The sequence below is a fragment of the Sapajus apella genome, unplaced genomic scaffold, assembly GCF_009761245.1.
Source record: "Sapajus apella isolate SASKATOON/1434 unplaced genomic scaffold, GSC_monkey_1.0 scaffold97, whole genome shotgun sequence".
NCBI lineage: Eukaryota > Metazoa > Chordata > Mammalia > Primates > Cebidae > Sapajus > Sapajus apella.
In genome coordinates, this window is record NW_022437037.1 from 5876624 (window position 1) to 5898758 (window position 22135).

The 22135-nt window shown below is 39.8% G+C and overlaps 1 protein-coding gene across 7 annotated transcripts in view; it reads left to right on the plus strand.

Moving 5' to 3' along the window:
• NUP214 (nucleoporin 214) overlaps nt 1-22135 on the plus strand; it is a 101689-nt gene that overhangs the window by 30188 nt on the left and 49366 nt on the right. For all 7 annotated transcript variants that reach the window (XM_032257626.1, XM_032257624.1, XM_032257625.1 and 4 more), the window contains 7 exons: nt 1484-1587; nt 4774-4956; nt 5588-5673; nt 5779-5862; nt 14268-14531; nt 15671-15832; nt 18534-18633. In XM_032257626.1, coding sequence (XP_032113517.1) covers nt 1484-1587; nt 4774-4956; nt 5588-5673; nt 5779-5862; nt 14268-14531; nt 15671-15832; nt 18534-18633 — 983 coding nt within the window. The remainder of the gene's footprint in view (nt 1-1483; nt 1588-4773; nt 4957-5587; nt 5674-5778; nt 5863-14267; nt 14532-15670; nt 15833-18533; nt 18634-22135) is intronic.

The following is a 22135-nucleotide window of genomic DNA, read 5'->3' on the forward strand; positions in this document are numbered from 1 at the left end:
TGGAGTGCAGTGGCGCCATCTCAGCTCACTGCAACCTCCACCTCCCATGTTCAAGTGATTCTTCTGCCCCAGCCTCTGGAGTAGCTGGGGATTACAGGTGTGGGCCACCACATCCAGCTAATTTTTATATTTTTAGTAGAGATGGCCTTTCACTGTGTTGGCCAGACTGGTCTCGAGCTCCTGGCCTCAAGTGATCCACCCATCCTGGCTACCCAAAGTGCTGGGGTTATAGCCACCATGCCCAGCCTGTTTTTTTGTTTTGAGACAGAGTCTTGCTCTGTTGCCTAGGCTATAGTGCAATCTCAGCTCACTGCAACCTCTGCCTCCCATGTCCAGGTGGTTCTCATGCCTCAGCCTCCCAAGTACCTGGGATTACAGGCATGTGTCACCACACCCGGCTGATTTTTGTATTTTTAGTCAAGATGGGGTTTCACCATGTTGGCCAGGCTGATCTCAAACACCTGACCTCAGGTGATCCACCCACCTCGGCTTCCTGAAGTGCTGAGATTATAGGCGTGAGCCACCATGCCCAGCTACCTGGCCTGTTTTTAATTTTTGAGAATCAAGTTAACCGTGAAGGTTAGCAGTTACCCAAAATGTAAATAAAATTATTGCAGGCCTATAATAAGTTAAATAGCTAAAATATTAAATAACGCCAGATTCAGTTGTTAGTGCTGATACTATTCTTTTTCGAACAAATGAGTATTTCTCAACTTGGGAAGATGACTTACATGTTCTCTGCTTTGAATAGATAAGTTTAGAATTACTTTCAGAACTGTTTTGTCTTTTACAGTTAATTTTATGGATGGGAGAGCAAAAACTAAATGGATGCACTGCCTGAGTACCAGAATGGAATGGAAAATTCCCTGACCATGTTGAGATACTTCATAGGAGCTGAGAAAAAAACGAGAATTAAGCAAGAACATTTGTTCCCTGGGGGCCTAGGCAGACACACCCATTCTGTTTCCCTTTACAGTGTACCACCTCTCTGCCACCTCTGCCTCCCAGATTCAAGTGATTCTCATGCTCCATGTTAGCCAGGCTAGTCTTGAACTCCTGACCTCAAATGATTTGCCTGCCTTGGCCTCTCAAAGTGCTGGGATTACAGGCGTGAGCCACTGCACTCAGCCGATTTTGTTTTTTATTTTAAAGTTTTTTTATGTAACTTTTTTTTTTTTTTTTTTTTTTCTTTACATTATTAGAGACAGAGTCTCGCTTTGTTGCCCAGGCTGATCTTGAACTCCTAGCTTCAAGCAGTCCACCTGCCTTGGCCTCCCAGAGTGTCGGGATTATAGGTATAAGCCACTGCACCCGGCCTCATTTTAATTATACAGTTTTAATGATCATAAAACCTATTCTATTTTCCTTGTTTATTATGGTTCTTAATATAGAAGTATTTTAGAATTCTTTTGACTGTTTTGATACATCTTCCCCAAACTATCAGAAAAACAAGTCATTTGCCTTTTAATTTTTTTTCTCATAGGAAATTCGGCGCCTTCATCAGTATGTGAAATTTGCTGTCCAAGATGTGAATGATGTTCTAGACTTGGAGTGGGATCGGCATCTGGAACAAAAGAAAAAACAAAGGTGAGTAAGATCTCTCATCTGCAATCGGTTGGAATAGATATTGCTATTGCCATTTTAAAAAGATGATTTAGGAACATGTGAAAATCCCTGCAAACGTTCATTCTTTTTAACCTAGTCTTTCTACTTCTAGAAATATTTTTCTACAGAAACAACAAATGATGCTCACAATAATTACATAAAAGGATTTATATATTGCAGCATATAATATAAACTATATAAACTATAATTTATGATAGTGAAAATTTGCATTCAACCTAATTATCTTAAGGTACAGGAGTGGCTAAATATGGTCACTTTTTTTTTCTTAATTACAGAATACCCTGTAACCATTGACTAGCATGTTCTCCAAGAAATTATTTAATATATTAAATATATTTCCTGTCTTCTATAAAATGTATAGAATATATAATTATTTCACTACAATTATTAGATGTAATATAAAAATTTAATAAGTAAAAAGGCAAAAGCATATTGGCTAATAACTGTGGAGGTACAAAAGTAAGTAGATGTATCAAAATATTTATAGTCATATCTGCAAAATGGGATTAAGGAAAATTTTCCTTAATACTCTTCTGTATATTCCAAATTTTGTTTTTGAGAAAATATTTGTAATTAGTGTGGATAGTTAAAAGGATGAGAGGAATGATGGCAAAGGAATGGGAAACCTTTTAGCATAGTTTTTTATCCCTAGATATTTGGTTTTAAGCCACATATTTTCCACAAGGAATAAAATGCAGTGTACCATGAGAACATGAACTGCCCGTTAGAAATGTGAAAAACAGATCAGCCCTGAAATGTTAGATTTTTGAAACACCTACACTTAATTAATAGATTAGTTAGCCCACTGTGAAAACAAACCAAGAAATGTTCTATTTGATGTACTTTCAGTGGGACAACCTGGGTGTGACATCAGGGACAGGACTAGAATATGCTTATAATTTAGTAAGCTGAATTCAATAAGTTACATTTTGTTATGTGGACAAAGGCTAGAAATCCCAACTGGAGGACCCTCAGCTTGGAGCATAGATAGATGTGAAGAGATAGAAGTGAGAAGCTCTCCTCCCCCGCTATCTAAGGGGAGGATTCTGTGGACTGGAGCATTTGTCTCCATGGGCAGTGGGGCCCCATTAGAGAACCAGCTCACACACTTAGTTCTGATTCATGTTCAGCCATACAGTTTGCTATCCCACGAGGGAAATTGACCTAACCTGACAGTGGGAACATTCTGCTCTGTTTGATGGTTATATTTCTGTTTGGTAATTAACAAATTAGCCTTGTAAGAAAGTACATGATGCTAAAAGAGAAGCCAGTCTTTTTTTTTTTTTCTCCTTTATAACAATTCTGTGGATTTACTACTTAGGCTTTTCTGAGTTCCCTTTCTGTAGAGTTCGAATTCTTAAATCTGTACAGTTTTCTATTTTGATAGCACTTCTCTGTTTTCTGTACCCTATTGAAATGCCTTTTTTATTTACTATTTTTGAGATGGGGTCTTACTCTGTTGCCCAGGCTGGAGTTCAGTGGCACGATCTCAGCTCACTGCAGCCTCCGCCTCCTGGGTTCAAGTAATACTCCTGCCTCAGCCTCCTGAGTAGCTGGGATTACAGTCATGTACCTCCATGCCCAGCTAGTTTTTGTATTTTGAGTAGAGATGGGGTTTCACCATGTTGGTCAGGCTGGTCTCAAACTCCTGACCTTATGATCTGCCTGCCTCAGCCTCCCAAAGTGCTGGGATTATAGTCATGAGCCACTGCGCCTGGCCTGAAATGCCTTTTAAAAAATATATGTTGAACTACCTTGTTACCAGAGGCAGTCACTCAGTCAACCCCGAACTCAAAGAGATAATGGGAAAAGATGAAATAAATCCAGAGGTTTCTCTTTAGCAAGCATTTTTCATTCCGTGATTTGTGTGAAGAGGCAGAATATACATAGAGTCACTTGTTGCTTAAGGTGTGTTTTGAGAAGTTCGCTGTTAGGCGATTTTGTCATCATATGAACATCATAGAATGTACTTACGCAAACCTAGATGGCATAGCCTATTACACCTAAGCTATATGGCGTATAGCCTGTTGCTCCTAGGCTACAAATCTGTACAGCAAGCTTGTCCGACCCACAGCCCACAGGCTGCATATGGCCCAGTACAGCTTTGAATGCAGCCCAACACAAATTTGTAAACTTTCTTAAAACATTATGAGATTTTTTGCAATTTTGTTAAGCTCATCATTAGCATTAGTAGATTTTATATAGCCCAAGACCATTCTTCTTCCAGTGTGGCCCAAGAAGCCACAAGATTAGACACCCCTGCTGTATAGCATGGTTTTATACTGAATACTACAGACAGTTGTAGCACAAATTACTAGGCAATAGGAATTCAGCCTTACTGTAATCTTATGGGATCATTGTTGTATATGTAGTCCATCATTGACCAAAATGTCATTATGTGGCACATCGCTGTATTGACATACCATAGCAAAGCAAATTTGGTTTGTAACTGGTGTGGGATTATTCCTTTTGTTTTTATTTGTATAGTTTTTCCTATTCCCTCTGCAAATTAATGTAGTAGAAGAAAATTTCAGAACAACTTTATTTCTAGTGAAAAGTGGAAGCAAATAGCCCTGTCCCCCTCTACAGTTAGACCTACTTCACAGAGGCAGCTCCTGTTGTCCCTGTCTTGTTTTAGTTCTTTGGGGCGGGTTACCTCCCTGATACTAAATCTTGTGCTGTCCCACTATTTCTTGACAATAGTCTGAAGACTTAACTAACTCCTGTAGACTTTCAGTGAGCCTGTTTTTTTTTTTTTTTTAAATTGAATATAATTGACATTCAGAAAAACAGACAGATTCTAAGTAGAAAGCTAACTGGCTTTTCCCCTGTTGCTGATTCGCACCTCCTTCCTGCCCTTTTCTTCCTAGAGTCTCTTTCAGATTTCGCCTAATTTATGCTGTCCTTTGCTATAGGCCTGGCCTGCCTGTTTCCAGCTGTTTTCTCCACATTCCTTTTTATCTTCATTAGGCTTTAATCTCTTTTTTATTTTCTAGTAATTTCTTGATGGTTCTTGTCTACTCTTGGTTCTCCATTTTGTCATTTTCACTGTTACCATTGTAGTCCTTTGTTTGTTTGTTTGTTTTTTAGCGGGAGATTCCTTTACTTGAACATTCATGTTTAATTCTTTTCCATGGTTGTCAACAGGCACCTACTTGTGCCAGAGCGAGAGACGCTGTTTAACACTCTAGCCAACAACCGGGAAATCATCAATCAACAGAGGAAGAGGCTGAATCACCTGGTGGACAGTCTTCAGAAGCTCCGCCTTTACAACCAGACTTCCCCTTGGAGCCTGCCCTCGGCTGTGCCTTCCCAGAGCAGCATTCACAGGTGTGGAGAGAACCTGCACTCAATAATTATGGGTGAATGAATGCATGAACAGATATTTAGGGGAGTAATGTGGAGTAATCTTAGAGTCGTTCAGATGTAGGTTTGCAAGTGACTCTGCTGTCTCTCAGCTTGTGATCCTGGTCAGGGTCTCACCCTCTCCGATCATTTGTTTCTTTGCCTAAAAAATGGGGATGACAATACCTGCTTCATGGGATTGTTGGAGAGTTAAATTAAGTCTATAAAGTATTACACTGATGAAATGGGTGCTGAATATATCATAGCAAGTGATATACCATAGTAATAGTGTCATGGTTTGATTGAAAATCAATTGATAGGATTAAGTTGTCTGACTTGTCTCTAAAACCCAGATTTGCCATTCTGCTTGAATGTGGGGACTTTCAGACCCTGGAAGATTGACAGTCTGCCTTGAGTTTACCAAAATGGTTTTGTGTTTATAGGCCAAATGCGTAGATGTTAATTACTCTTTCTGTTGTGGTACCATCATGTTGTGTTGGTGAATACTGGTGATATACTCATGTCTTGCATTTATGTTTAGGAGGATAGTGTACCCCCGATAGCTTCAGATCGTTTAGCTCCTAGTTGGTCTGTATGTAACACTATCCTGTTTCAGTTTTGACAGTGACCTTGAAAGCCTGCGCAATGCTTTGTTGAAAACCACCATAGAATCTCATGCTAAATCCTTGCCCAAAGTACCAGGTAATTGCATCATTCCCAATCTTCTAGCTCCCTTTGTTCTCTTCCAGCTACTGATATCTTAAAAACTGAATCTTAAGCATTTATGGGTTTATGGATTTCTTGCAGCTAAACTGTCCCCCATGAAACAGGCACAACTGAGAAACTTCTTGGCCAAGAGGAAGACCCCACCAGTGAGATCCACTGCTCCAGGTAAAGAGAACTGGTAACTGGGCCTGTACATAGTGATAGGGTGCAGTGTGTGTGTGTGTGTGTGTGTGTCTGTCTGTGTGTGTCTGTGTGTGTCTGTGTGTGTGTTGGGTGTTTAATAGGTGATAGAGCAGCAAGGTAGTCATTTTGGTTTTTACAGTTTTCTGCAGTCCTCAGGTTATATGGCACTGATTCACAAGGGTTTGAGATAGGTTGAGCTGGATCCTAGGCTCTGCTTTAGCCAGAGAAGGTTTACTTTTATGATTTGTGTTGGGTTTAGGGTAAGTTTGCATTTGGGAAAAAGGCTTTTTTAAAAACAAATAAATAACAGATAGAAAAAGATAAAAGATGGAGTCTCCCTATGTTGCCCAGGCTGTTCTCAAACACCTGGGTTCAAGTTATCTTCTTGCCTCAGCCTCCCAGAGTGCTGGGATTACAGGTGTTAGCCACTGTGCCTTGCCAAAAAAGGCAAGAAGAAAATATGATTAAGCAATGTTGGTTAAAAACACTTGCTGAAAAGAAGCTATATAACTGGTGAAATAAATTTTTCCCCATTATCTAAAGAATAACTTCAATTAAAAAAAATTTGTTACAAACAGCTTTAGGCATAACTGCCTTGTTTTACTGCCCATATCCAAATTTTTCTTTGAGATTCTGTTTTTGGTTAAAACTTTTTAATACCAATAACAAATACTTTTGGTAATCAGAATAACTAAAAGAAACTTAATCTTATGATTTATTTTTCTGTAATCACATAGGGCTAAATTAAATAACAGTCACAAGTGAATTTTTAAATAAATTTTTCTTACCTAAATATACCTTCTTTTAGTAGATAATTAGGAAAAATATGGAGAAGTATAAAGGAGAATAATAAGTATTAGCTGCGTGTGGTAGCACACACCTGTAATCTTAGCTCTTTAGGAGACTGAGGCAATAGGATTGCTTGAGCCCAGGAGTTTAAGGCTGCAGTGAGCTATGGCCATGCCACTGCACTCCAGCCTAAGCAACAGAATTTCTAAAAAGAAAAATAAAAAATTACTGTCTCTTTCAACCCAGATATGGCCTTCTTTAGTTATTTTGGTTTAGCTCCAGACTTTTTTCTTTGCATATGTAAATCTGATTTATTTAAAAATGAAATTGAGATTATAACATTTAGTTTTGTGTCTTGATTTTTTTTTTCTAATTTAAAGTTGATGAGCCCTTACTATTAAAGAAAAAACAAAAACAGAAATAAGTGCTGGTGAAGATAGGGAAAAATTGGAACCTTTGTGCACTGTTGGTGAGAATGTGAAATGGTAAAGCCACTGTAGAAAACGGTTTTGTGGTCCCTAAAAAAATTAAAAATGTAATTACCATATGATCCAGCAATTTCAGTTCTAGGTATATACCCCAAATAATTGAAAACAAGGTTTCAAAGAGACACTTGTATCCACGCGCATGACAGCATTATTGATAATAGCCAAGAGGCAGAAGCAATGTAAGTGTCTGTTGATGAATGAACGGATAAACAAAATGTCTGTCTATACAATGGAATTATTATTCAGCCTGAAAAAAAGGAATTTTTGACACATGTTACAATTTAAGTGAACCTTGAGGACATTGTGCTAACTGTAATCAACCACAAATAGACAAATACTATATGATTCCACTTCTATGAAGTATCTAGAGACATCTAATTCATAGAGATGGAAAGGAGAATAGGGGTGGCCTGAAGGACTGAGGTGGGGGAGTTGTTGTTTAATGGGTATAGCGTTTCTGTGTTGCACATTGAAAATAGTTTTGGAGGTGGATGGTGGTGATGATTCCACAATGTGAATATACCTAATACCAATGAAGCATACGCTTTAAAACACTTAAGGTGGTAAATTTTATATTGTATTTTACCAAATTTTAAAAATTGGAAAAAAATTTTGAAGTTAAAATCATAAGCTTTTCCTCTGCCTTCTATGTTTAAATATTCTTTGAACACATGCCTTATAATGACAACACAATATTTCCTTGTATTAGAAGGCCGTAATGCCTGTCGCTAATCTTGTTGCCAGAATTTTACTCAGAACGTCCTTGTTCACAAATCTTTAACCCACATCAGAATATATATTTAGATAAAGTCCTTAGAAGTGAGATTTATGTAATTTATTTATTTGTTCATTCAACAAATGTGATTGCCTAGTTCGTTCCAGGCAGTGTTAAGTAAGAGAAACATGGCCTCTGCCCACGAGAAGCTTTCATTTAAGAGGAGGAATTCAGACATGAGGCAGATAACTGCACATGATACTCATTTAATATTAGTGTGCATGCTGGGAAGAATAACTCAGCATGGAAACACTTTTAATTTTTAAAATTGTGAAATACAATACGTATAAAGTGCACAAAACAAAAACATCTATCCCTGTAGCCTTACCCAGGTCATGAAACAGAATATTGATGTTTTTTAGAATCCCTCTTCATACCCCAGTTTTCCTTCCTCCCCTAAGGCACCATTATATGGGCTTATATGAGAGTTTTGCCTTTGCCTTTTTTTTTCCAATTTGACATTTTTTGTTATTTTTAATTTATTATTTTGAAAAAACAAACTTCTGCAAGAGTGCAGTAAGCACCCGCTTAACCCTCACCCATATGTTTTTTAATGTTTGCCACAATTGTTGCTGAACTATCTGAGAATAAGTTGAAGACAACGCCCCTTACTCCTAAATATTTCAGCATGTGTTCTCCAAGAAGAAAGGTGTTGTCTTACACACCGTAATACAGTTCACAGGTTCAGGAAATCTAACGTATACAATTATCTCATAGACAGTTGATACTCAGATTTTGCCAGCTGTCCCACTTACCCCTACAGGTTGATTGGATCTAGGATCCACTCCAGGATTCTGCATTGCATAAGTTGTCATTCTCTTTAGTCTTTTCTTTGCTTTCCTTGAGGGCTTTACTATGTAAGCGTAACTTCCAAAACACTGTACTTTGGTTTTGTGTGTGTTTTGGTCTTTGCCTACTGCATAAATCCATCTACTTATTCTCTGAATGGGCTTCTCTTGTTCTACATCAGGCTTGTAAGATGCATCCATGTTGTTGCCTCTAGCTGTTATTTTAGTTGCTATGTAGTATTCCATTGCATGAATATGCTGCACTTGTTTGTTTATTCTCCTGTTGGACATGTGTTCCTTTCAGTTTATAGCTATTCCAGAAAAGGTTGTTCTGAATATTTCTGTACATGTCTCTCAGAGCACCTGTGGACTCTTCCATTTGGTTACATAGCTAGGAGTGGCGTTGTTGTCTTATAGCCTGTCCGTATGCTCACCTTTCTTAGATTCCGCCAAGCAGCTTTACTAACCGGTTGTACTTTATCATCAGTATATGAGTGTTATTGTTCCACATCTTTGCCAAGGTTGATATTGTCAGTCTTTTTCTTTTAACTATTCTGGTAGAACTCTTTTGTAAAATGCTTTAACTATTTGGATATCTTCTTTTGTGGAGTACTGGATTGAATCTTGCTCATTCATTTATTATTGAATAATCTGTCTTATTGATTTGTAAATGTTTTTATAAATTCTGGAGATCAGCCTTTGTTGGTTATATAAGTTGTAGATAGTCACTTTGCCTTTTTGCCCTCTTAATTATGTCTTGGTGAACAGAAGTTCTTTTTTGTTTTTGTTTTTAGAAGTAGAGTCTTGCTCTGTTGCCCAGGCTGGAGTGCAGTGGTGCAGTTGTAGCTCACTGCAGCCCCAACCTCCCTGCCTGAAGCAATCTTCCTGCCTCAGCCTCCTGAGTAGCTGGGACTACAGGCACAGGCCACCATGCCCAGCTAATTTTTTTATTTTTTGTAGAGACATAGTCTCACTATATTTTTCAGGCTGATCTTGAACTCCTGCCTTATGCTGTCTTCCTGCCTCGGCTTCCCAAAGTGCTGGGATTACAGGTGTGAGCAGCTGTGCCCAGCCCAGTGAGCAGAAGTTCTTAATTGTAAAATAGTGAGATTTATCAGCCTTTTCTTTTATAGTTAGTACTTTTTGTGTTGTGTTTAAGAAATCCTCTATCTCCAGGTAATGAAAGTAGATATGTACCTTTACTATCTTCCAGAAACATGAATGTTTGCTTTTCGCAATTGAATCAACTATCTACCTGGAATTGATTTTTTTTTAAAAAACAACTTTACTGAGGTATAATTTACATATAACACTCACCTGTTATAAGTGTGCAGCTGGGTGATTTTTACTAAATTTACAGAATTGTATGGCCATAACCGCATTCCAGTCCTAGAACATTTCCATCACTTAAAAAGTTTCCCCATGCTTGTTTGCAGTCAATTTTTGTTCCACCCAAGCAATCACTGATCTGCTTTCTTTCTGTGTGGATCTGCCTTTTTAAAGAAATTGCATATTTTCTCAAGACACAAAAAGAAGAAGAAATAAAAAGAAATTGCATGTATTATGGAGTCTGATAATGTTTAGATTTAGGTTCTTTCACTTAGCATGTTTTTGTTGTTCACTCATGATGTATACCATGTATCAGTAGTTCATTCCTTTTTATTGAACAGTATTCCTCTGTATAGATACATCATATTTTATGCTCTCAAGAATTGATTTTTGTGTGTGATATAAGGTATGGCTTGTGTCATTTTTTTGCATTTGGATATCTGCTTGTCCTAACACTGTTTATTGAAAAGATTCTCCTCCCTGCTTAGCAGGGCCACTTCTATTATAAATCATTTATGCATATACATGTATGTTTGTTGGTCTCATACAATGATTGGAAAGCACTGCTGCCACACTGTCTTAATTCATGCTCAAATAAGTCTCAATACTGTTCTCTTGCTAGATTCTATGAGTGTTCTGTCCAACGTGGTACTCTGCTTTACATTTAAATTAAATAAAATTGCAAGGCAAAGTGGTGCATTCCTATAAACCCAGCTGCTTGAGGAGGCTGAGGCAGGAGGATCACTTGAGCCTAGGAGTTCCGAGACCAGCCTGGGCAAGGAGTAGTTAGACTAGACACTGTCTCAAATAAATACATACATTTTAAAAAGAAAAATAAATAAAATTTAAAGTCTAGCTTTGCAATCCCAGTAGCCACATTTCAGGTGCTCAGGAGGCACATGTGAATAGTGGCTACTGTAATGGAAACACGTATAAAAAACATTTTATCATTGCAGAAAGCTCTACAATCCAGAGTAGGGGTTGGCAGATTTTTCCGTAAGGGCCAGCTAGAGAATAGTTGAGGCCTGCAGTCACTGTGGTTTCCATTGCACCTACCTAATTCTGCTGTTGTAACGGGAGAGCAGCCACAGACCATGTGATGAAAGGGGCATGTCTGTATTTCAGCAAAACTTTATATTTCTAAAAAGAGACAGCTGACCTATGGTTGTAGTTTTCTGACCCCTGCTCTAGAATGTTTTGGCTTTCTTGGTGTTTTACATTTTCATATTAACATTTAAATTGTCTTGTTAAATTCCACCTCCCTGTACCTACAGTAGTCAAAACCATAGAGACAGAACTAGAATGGTAGCTGCCAGAAGCTAGAGGAGGGAGAATGGGGAGTTAGCATTTCAAGGGGACGAAGCTTCAGATGAAAACATTTTGGAGATAGACGGTAGTCACAGTTATACAACATTATGAATGTATTTATACCATGGAACTGTACACTTAAAAATCGTTAAGATGGTGCATTTTGTTATGTGTATTTTACCACAATAAAAAAACGAGGAGGGAGGCAGGAGAATTGCTTGAATCCCGGATGCGGAGGTTGCCATGAGCCGAGATTGCGCCATTGCACTCCAGCTTAGGCAACAAGAGCAAAAACTCTGTCTCAAAAAAAGAGAGGCGGGGACGGATTTTGTCTTCCTCAGCCTTCAAAGGAAAGTTGAGACTTTGATTGGAATTGTATTGAGTCTCTAGATCAACTTGAGAATTGACATTTGTGCAGTGGTGAACTCTCAGTTCCCGACCTGGGTATATATTTGTATATTTGGGTGTTCTTTAATTTCTCTTAGTGTTTTATGCATGTGAGACATGCATCTTTTGTTAGAGTTATTGCTAAAAATTTAGTATTTTTGATGCTTTTATGATGGTAGACTTTTTTCACTTAAATTTTATGTTTTATGTTGGATGTAGTATAGAGAAATACAGTTGATTTATGTATATTTACTTACAGCCAGCAACTTGGCAGAATTCATTTATTTTAACACATCTGTAGCTGTTTCTTGGCCTTGTAGCTATGGAAACAATGATATCCTGCATGCATACTAATGGTGATGTGTCTGCCTTTCCAGTCCTTTTATTATTATTATTATTTTTTAACCTGACTTCCCTGGCTAGAACCTCCAGTACAGCATAACAGTGTCATGCGTCGATCCTTAATTTCAAAAGGAACACTTTCTGCAGTTCACCCTAAAATGTGAGGTTTGCAGCATCTACTGAGATGATCATATGACTTCTATCCTTTTGTTTCCCTGCCCTCAGTCATGTGAGTTTTACCTTTCCTAATCTGAGCTAGAGTAGAGTGTAAACAAAATAAGATTCTTTAAATTTCAGTGGGACTCTCTTTCTAATGCCAGGCAGTTAACTGCATCCTTCATCACAGCAGAGAGCAGCACCCATTATTGGTGGAGGCAGCACCGTTGGCTTAGTGAGCAGTCCATGCTGCAAGCTTCTGTGAGTGAGCATGGCCATTGTATCTTTCAATTCATGGGGCAGCCTCCACCGAAGGCAAGTGAATTGCATCAGAAAGATGAAGGAAGGAGCTTAAGAGAACCCCCATGTTATATGGGACCTTGGAGGTTACATAGTTATTCCAGTGTCTCTTTCTATCTAGTTCTTGAAGGTGTTGTGATTATTTGAGTCATCTCTTGTTGTTACTGTCAGGAACTACAGTAGGATTTTAGAGAAATTGTGGAGAGCAGTTTGGCCCCAAGAGAACATGGGTTTGTATTAGTTTCCTATGGATGTCATAACAAATTATCACAAACTTGGTGGCTTAAAACAGTACCTAGTTGTTATCTCACAGGAAAATTTTCTGTGATGATGGAAATGTTCTTATCTTTGCTGTCCAGCAGGGGAGCCACTAGCCATATGTGGCTGTAGAGTACATGAAATGTGGCTAGTGCAATTGAGGAATTAATTTTTCGTTAGTTTGCTTTTAATTGCTTTAAATTTAACCACATATGGCTAGTGGCTACCAAATTGGATAGGACAGCCGTAGCACATAGCATTGGTTTTCAGTGGCATTTGTTTATGTTATATTTACATCGTGACAGTAAAATCTTGCAGAGCCGTGTGCACATAGGACACAAAAGTCAATAAATATTTGCAAAGCCATTTTAAATAACTTGGGGGAGGGAAGAAAAAGGACTAGGTTCTTTGGTTTTTGTTTTTCCCGATATATAGGAAGTATTCACTTGCATTCTGAAATTTATGATAGAAAGAGGCAGTACAGAATGACTATTTGAATTTTTTTTTTTTTCTTATGTTTTTTTTGTTTTGTTTTTTTTTTTTTGGTTTTTTTTTTTGCCTCTGTCGCCCAAGCTGGACTACAGTGGCGTGATCTCAGCTCACTGCAGTCTCCGCCTCCTGGGTTCAAGTGATTCTCCTGCCTCTGCCTCCGGAGTAGCTGAGACTATAGGTGCATACCACCACACCCAGCTAATTTTTGTATTTTTTAGTAGAGAAAAGGTTTCACCATATTGGCCAGGCGGTCTTGAACTTCTGACCTCATGATCTGCCCGCCTTGGCCTCCCTTTTTTTTTTTGGACAGGGTTTCACTCTGTTGCCCTATTTTTTTTTGTAGAGACAGGGTTTCATTATGTTGCCTAAGCTGGTCTTGAACTCCTGGCTTCAAGCAGTCCTCCCACCTCAGTCTGCCAGAGAGCTGGGATTACAGGCGTGAGCCACTGCACTCAGTCTCTTGTAATTTTTTTAAACCTAATTGTCTGATTCAGAAGAATCATTAGATTTATCTGGAAATGTTTGAGACACTCAGGACTGAGGACATTCTGTCTTTTTCATGTTATGTTGGACCTGTTCTTAGAAGCTTATCATTGGATGGTGATGGTAATGGTGTGATTGTTCACCCCACCATGGAAACTTGCATGTTACTTTTCTGGTATATTATTATTCTACTGGTGAGGGTTCCAGATCTTCTACTTTGACACCAGCATTAACTCCTGTCTCTTACTTTTTCACATTCTTTAACAGTCCCAAGATGTTCTTGTTCATACAGCTCAGTTTTTCAAATCCCCATTTCAGCAAAGACCCAAAACCATTTTTGTTCACATTTGACAATACCTGCTCCCACTTAAAATAAGTAATAATTAAATCATTTTATACGTTGAATTTTTTTTTAAATCAACAGTGAAAATTGCATAGCTTTTGGGCTTGCTTTGAGTTGTCTAAATTGTGTTTTGTTTGGGGTTTTTGTAGCCAGCCTGTCTCGATCAGCCTTTCTGTCTCAGAGATATTATGAAGACTTGGATGAAGACAGCTCAACGTCATCTGTCTCCCAGTCTCTGGAGAGTGAAGATGCACGGACATCCTGTAAAGAAGAGGAGGCAGTGGTCCAGGCCCCTCGGCACGCCCCTGTGGTTCGCACTCCTTCCATCCAGCCCAGTCTCTTGCCCCAGGCAGCACCTTTTGGTAAATCTCACCTGGTTCATGGTTCTTCACCTAGTGTGATGGGAACTTCAAGTAAGTAAACAGTGGGAAAGGAAACTGTTTTTTCCCTATGATGTTTCTAACTAATGAAGGAATTGTAACTGGGTTTTATATTATCACACCAATATGATGGTTGGCTCCAGCCCACTACTTCTTCTTCTTTTTTTTTTTTCTTTGAGTTGGAATCTCTCTCTGTCACCCAGGCTGGAGTGTAGTGGTGTGATCTCAGCTCACTGCAACCTCCGCCTCCTTGGTTCAAGCAGTTCTCCTGCCTCACCCTCCCAAGTAGCTGAGATTACAGGCATGCGCCACCACATCTGGCTAGTTTTTGTATTTTTAGTGGAGACAGGGTTTCACCATGTTGTCCAGGCTGATCTTGAACTCCTGACCTCAGGTGATCCACAAGCCTCAGCCTCCCAAAATGCTAGGATTACAGGCATGAGCCACCACACCCAGCCGCTCAGCCCACTTCTACTAGTGTTCTAGAAATTAGAAGACTAATTCAAAAGATGTGTGTTCCCCTTGAAAGCAGTTGCTAGGCCAATTGTAAGGAAGTAAATGCCCTCCAACATTATATACTATAACAGCTTTTCTGCTGAGCCAGCTTGTTTTTTAAAACAGGTCTTTTTCAGAAGTAAAAGGAGGGGGCTGTTTGCTTCAATTATAAAGCAACATTCACACTCACGTCTTTCAAATCCTAGCTCATTTCAGTCTGACTTGTGGCATATTCTGCCTCAGAGCTCCCTGGCTCCGGTACTCATGGTCAGTATTGGCTCACTGTGCTGACCACTGTTGTGCTCCCACATTTTCAGTGCAGTGTCAGGGCTTTGCATCCAAGTGACTTCTAGCAGAGAAAAATACCAGTGTTAGGTACTAGAATGAAGAGAATTTGTGAGAGGGGATCAGGGACTTGGCCTATGTTGGTATAAAAGTTACATCTCAATTAGCATCAGGAAACGACCATGTAAAGTACCTTAGTAGAGGTGGGTAGGCAAATTGCATGCAGTAACCAAAAGATACAGATGCCAGCCTGTTGGTTTACTGGTACTTTTCTGTGTTAATGCTAATTTTAGCATTTTCCCTGCAGTCGAACATAGAGAATTTTATCAATTTAACCTTTTGTATGTTCCTGTTCTCTCACCCACTCACACTTAATTTTCTTTTCCTTTTAGTGGCTACATCTACTAGCAAAATTATTCCTCAGGGTGCTGATAGCACAATGCTTGCCACGAAAACCGTGAAACATGGTGCACCTAGTCCTTCCCACTCCATCTCAGCTCCCCAGGCAGCTGCTGCAGCAGCACTCAGACGACAGATGGCCAATCAGACACCAGGTAAATGCTGTAGCCCCATACGTGTACAGAGGCTGATTATGAGTTGTCTGAGTCACAGGCCAGGACAGCAGGTGGCAAGAAACAGTGGGCTCTCTTTGGTGCCCTTCAGAAGAGGAGATTGATGTGACAATCCTCTCCCCTTTGTGGAGAGAGTTCTAAGAAGGCAGAGAATAGGCCTGAAATTCTTTGTTTTTAAGGAGAAGGATTAGAACTGCCACATTTAGTTAAGTAGGAAATCAGTTGTGTTTTTTTTTGTTTTTTGTTTTTTAAAAACATAGTTGCTAATCCTACTTTTGGATAATGTCTGCTTAGAGCCCTAAAATTATAGCCTTTGAAATTAGATCATCTAATAACATTAGATTCATCTTTTAATATCTTATAGATTCCAACTACCCTGAGAGGTAGGTATTAGAATGGCTGTTTAGGCTGGGCATGGTGACTCATGCCTGTAATCCCAGCACTTTGGGAGGCTGAGGTGGGAGGGTCACTTGAGGCCAGGAGTTTGAGACCACCTTTGGCAACATAGTGAGACCTTATCTCTAAAACAAAACAAACATGAACAAACAATAAGAATGACCATTTTGTGTCTGAGTAACCTAAGGTTCAGAGAGGTGAAGGTCATCCCACCAATGAGTAGCAGAACCCAAACGCTAACCCTCTGCTCTGTTTCACTACAGCTTTTTTTCTTCTCCTCCAACTATATCTTGCATGAAGCCTTTTCTTTTTTCTTTTGAAACAGGGTCTCACTCTGTTGCCTAGGCTGGAGTACAGTGGTGCAATCATGGCTCACTGCAGCCTCTGTGATCTCCTGGACCCAGGTGATCTTCCCACCTCAGCCTCCTGGATAGCTAGGACTACAGGCATGCACCACCACCATCCCATCTCTACAAAAAATTCAAAGATTTTTTGTAGAGATGGGATTTCTCCATGTTGCCCAGGCTGGTCTCAAACTCCTGGGCTCAAGTGATCCGCCCACCTCTACCTCCCAAAGTGCTGGGATTATAGGCATGAGCCATTGCACCTGATGAAAACTTTTTTGTAACATTGTAAAATTTAACTTTTACAGATGGAAGCTCTAATAAGCCAGTTAGCACTTAACCTTTCTTCAGTGGTTTGTCATCATCCCAAACTTTCTACATTAGGATTTTTACAGTCTGCCTGATTGGTCTTAAGGACTTCAGTTATCACAAGTTTTATAAGCTAGTAGAGGCTTATAAAAACCACAAGTTTCTCAACTAGAGGCTGCCCCCACTTCCCTTTGAAACAGTTGGTAGTGTAGCTGGCATTTTTTTGGATACAGGCCAAGAATGCTCCCAAAAAATCTTTAAAATGCATGGGACACCCCCATAGCAAAGGATTATCTAGTCCCAAAATGTCAGTAGTGCCAGGGTCAAGAAACAGATATAAGCCAAATATTTTTGTTTTAGCTGAGTAGAATTATTTTTTAGATTTATCACTGCTTAGAACAGTTACCAATCTAGAGTTCTTTTTTTAAAAGACTGGATAAGACATAATGGTTAGACTTAGGCAAAAAGAATTAACATTAAACAGTGATAAAAGATTCTAAAGAAAAATTTAAATATTAAAACCTTTATTAAGACATCTAAAATATATCTTGAAGAACAAAACTGAGATAACTTTTAAGGTACCTCAGCTTTCTAAAAAATAGAATTCTTTGATGTTCTCTTTAAATATTACTTGGACCAAGCAGAATCTTGCCACTATGCTGAATAGGCTTGAAATCAAGCTGATCAAGTTGATGATTTGTAAAAACTTAAAATCTACCAGGATTTAGGATTGTTCCACACTCAGCAGGAGGTGGTGTGATCTGCATTATCATGTTGGATGCAAAAATTTCTAAGGTGTAGGCACCTTTGAATGTGAAAGATGAAAGATGTGCAGTCGTAGGCAAGATGTTCTGGTCACTTCCCTGAAAGAGAGAATAAAAGAGAATTAACCACAGATCTATCCTTCTGCTTATGACACCGCTTTTACCTTGGCCAGTGATACAGTTAGAAGTGATCCACAAGCTTTGCTCAGGCTTCCCTAATCACTAATTATAGAATGTCATTAAGTCTTTTGGAATACAATTTAAAATTGTAAGACACAAAGTACAAGCTGGTAAGATATATAAGTAGGTGTCAAATATATGCCTCTTGGCCTTTTCCACCATTCTTGTCCAAGCTCCATTTTCCACATTTTATTAATTATGCCTGTCTGTCTCACCAGGCCATGAGCTCCTTTAGAGAAGAAACTGTAGATACCTTTTGTATTCCCAGCCCCTGACACAGAGCCTGGCACATGATAAGCACGTGTTAAGGAGAGACAGAGTGAATGAGTGGCAGAAATCCTGAGTCCAGATGCTGTTAATCCTCTAGCTCTAGCTGTCCTTTTCCAGAACAAGCCAACAATGTGGCAGGTGTCTCAGTCTGGTGTAGAAAAGCTGGCCAGAGAATTCTTTTCCCTACGGTATCACATTTGATTAAGTTGCAGGAAGCCTCATTCCGTCACCTGTGTTAATGGAGCAGGCCAGATGTTCCTTTGAACACAGTCCTGCAGAACTACCTAGAGTAGATTTCCTTCATATGATAAAACTCTACTCTGATTGGGCTCATGTCTTGGTTTTTTCATTTATATATTACCAGAACTTGTTGTCCTTTACTGGAATTAATATAGTGTTCTCTTTTCTCTGTTTAAATAGCTGTAAGCACTTTGACTGAATCAACATTGAAGAATGTCCCTCAAGTGGTAAATGTGCAGGAACTGAAGAATAACCCTGCAACTCCTTCTGCAGCGATGGGGTATGTTCTGACTTTACAGTGTTTCAGCCCCTAGCTACTTCTGCGGTCGCGGTGGACTGCCTGCAGAGGGCAGCAGTGCCACTGTCACAGTCTGGTTTTCCTGCCCTGCCTTAGGTTATAAGGGCGTGTGGGGGGCTAAGCCTGCCTACAGGATGCGTTTTCAAGAGATTGTCCTTTTTAACTGGCCAGTGACAGTTGCCTCGCAAACCTTTAAAGTTTATCTTGAGGCAGTATGCTCAGTTTTTGTTTGCCGTGTGTAAGTCTGTGTGGTACACATTAGGTGTGCAGTTTGATTTTTCTTTTTTCTTTTTTTTCTTTCTTTTTTTTTTTTTTTAACTGCCCTGGGCGTTCCAGAGTTGATGCTTTGGGTCTGATGCAGACTTGATTCTGGAAACTGTAACCTCAAGGGTGACACTTTCCTCCCTCATTTCCCTTCTCCAGGTATTTCTGTTCTTCCCATTTCTTTTGCTTTTGTATTTAAAGAAAAAAAAAAAAAAAAGTCTTTTAAGGCCGGGTGCAGTGGCTCATGCCTGTAATCCCACCACTTTGTAAAGCCAAGGTGGGGGTGGATCACAAGGTCAGGAGTTCAAGACCAGCCTGGCCAATATGGTGAGACCCCATCTCTACTAATAATACAAAAATTAGCCGGGTATGGTAGTGTGCTCCTGTAGTCCCAGCTATTCAGGAGGCTGAGGCAGGAGAATCTCTTGAACCTGGGAGGCGGAGGTTGCAGTGAGCTGAGATTGCACCACTGCACTCTAGCCTGGGCGACAAAGCAAGACTCCATCTAAAAATAAATAAATAAATAAAATCCTTTAAAAGACAGCAGCTCTGTTTGGAGACTCTAGCTTCTCTGCCATGCCATGTTTGAGGGCTAAGTCATTGCTGGTGGAGCTCACTTATTTTGTTGGTGGTGGTGGTGGTGGTGGTTGGTTGGTTGTTTTTTGAGGCAGGGACTCACTCTGTCACCCAGGCTGGAATGCAGTATGATCATGGCTCACTGTAGCCTCAACCTCTTGGCACAAGCCATGCTCTCATATCAGCCTCCCAAGTAGCTGTTGGGACTACAGGCAATGCCACCATACCCAGCTAATTTTTTTTATTTTTTGTAGAGATGGAGTTCTTACCATGTCACCCCAGGCCAGTCTCAAACTTCTGGGCTCAAGTAATCCTCTTGCCTCATCCTCGCAAAGTGCTGTGATTACAGGCAGGAACCACTGTGCCTAGCTCATTTGTCTTTAGTCATCATCTGTGTTCAGAATTCAAGGTGCTGACTCCCTCCCACTGCCCTGGGCAGGTTCACAGAACAGGCCTCTGCCCTGCTTTGCCCTGCATATTTTGTGATCACGATCCCTTTAGACCAGCCACCATCCATCCCCTGTGGCATAGGGAAGAGTTGAGGGACATTTCCTCACTTAGAACATGGGGATCTTGAAGACTAGTATCAGATTTCAGGGAGTTAGTATCTGGTACCCATGATTAGCCTAGCGGCAAGAAGGGCAGCCACAGACTATAGTTCTCCACAGGGTGCCCACCCTCTGCAGTTCCACAGAGCAGATCTGCCATGGCTCTGTTTTCCCTCTCTCAACTGGCCTTGCCTCACTGGTCCACTGGCCTCTTTTTTTCCACGTTGTTCTGTTTATCAACACTACTTGTTTGAGGAATTTTTAGTTATCTCAGGGCCATACTAACAGCCAAAAAACAAGCCTTCTCTATTACTATTTTATAGTGACCTCGGAGCCTTGGTATGCTGTTTAGACCAAGATGGTATTTGTGGTTGTTGCAAACTTTTCAAGGGAAAGAACTATGCATTAGCGTTTAGGAACTGTAGCCAGATTCCCAACATAGGGAAGGCAGGGAAAAGCCACCAAAAGACAGAATGTTATATAAGAGGGGAAAATTCAGCATATTGTACAGGAAGTATTATCTGGTATTTCTGAGATACATTCGGTGCTAGCATGCTAACCACGTATGAGAAGCACCTTTTGGAGAGTCTGCTTTTCCATTTCTCAAGCTTCATTTCCCTAAATGGTTCATCTGAGCTGATCTTTGATGAACACTTTGTTCAAGGAGTAATAATGAGTTTGCTCTTTCTGACAAGAAAAAATCTCAGACAACTTAAGAAATCTTGCAGAAACTTTAAAATGTTCTGTTCTCCATAGACTTGGACTGTGGTATAATTGTTTCATGTGTATGCCCAGCATGGTGCCTGAAACATAGAAGCATTGCTTTTCAATAATCATTTATTGAAGAAAAGGTAAACTCCAAACATAAATTGAAAAACGAAAATTGATATTTACTGTCACCGCTCCCCAGGAAAGATTGAGAGAGTATGCTCATTGTAAAATAACTTCAGATTCTTTTAAACAGTAGTTTCCTACGTGTATTTTAAGTATTTAATTTTGCAGCTAGCTTTTTCTCAGTGGTATTTTACAGAAGGTTTATTATAGGGTGAGCTTACGTATTTCTGCCATTGGTGTATTTTATATTCATTGGCCTCATCCATTCAGTTCATTGGAAGAGTGTTTATCTGGCGCCAAACTCCAGCTATTCAAACTCCTTTGCAGTGCTCCATCGCTTGATCAGCAGATTCTTAACGCAGCATCTGCTGTGAGCATGATGCTACCCTGGGTACTAGAGATGTGGTAGTGAATAAGACATACCAAGCAAGAAGACAGCCGGGAAACTGCCAATTACACAAACGCTTATTTAGTTGTAATGTAGTAAGGTCAATGAAGGAGGAGGACAGGGTGCTAGGAAAGCCGAAACAAGGCAGTCTGATGAAGTCAGGTTGAGGAAGAGTTTGATGAGGAAAAGATCTTCTAGCTGAAATTTATATGATGACCAGAAGTTGCTAGGCAAAGAGTGGTGAGAAGAGTGTTCTGGAAAAGGGAGTGCAGGAAGTGTGAAAGCCAAAACCTGGGAAGGGGCAGGACGTGTTTGAGGAGCAGTGGAAAGGTGGCTGGAATGGCTAGAGTCCTGGCAGGAAGGAAGTGGAAATGGAGAAAGTGGGCCAAATGAGGTTAGAGGAGGTGGGTTATTTGTCTAGTTGTACCAAAGTGCACCAGATACAGCATTCCTTTGAGAAGTTTTGGTGTGCGTTCATTCATTTATCCATCCTTTCAACAAATACTTAATGAGCACTTTCTGGGTGCCACATACTGTTCTTAGGTGCTGGAGGTAAACTACCCATTTTGTTGTTAACAAAATAGACTGAAAAAACTAACAGACTGATGATTGTTTGGAGAGACAAACAATAATCAAAATAAATAAGTAAAATATATGATATACTAGATGGTGATATGGTGTGATGGAGAAAGTTAAAGCAGGGGAAAGGATTAGGGAGTATTGTCTGAACCTGGTTTTATAATTTTAAATAGGGTGGCCCTGGGAAGGTGACCTTTGAATGAAGAGAAAGGCCAGACAGCAGGTCTCATGAATATCTCAGGGAAGAAAGCTCCAAGCACAGGGTCTGTAGCAGGATTGTGTCTATAAGTTCAAG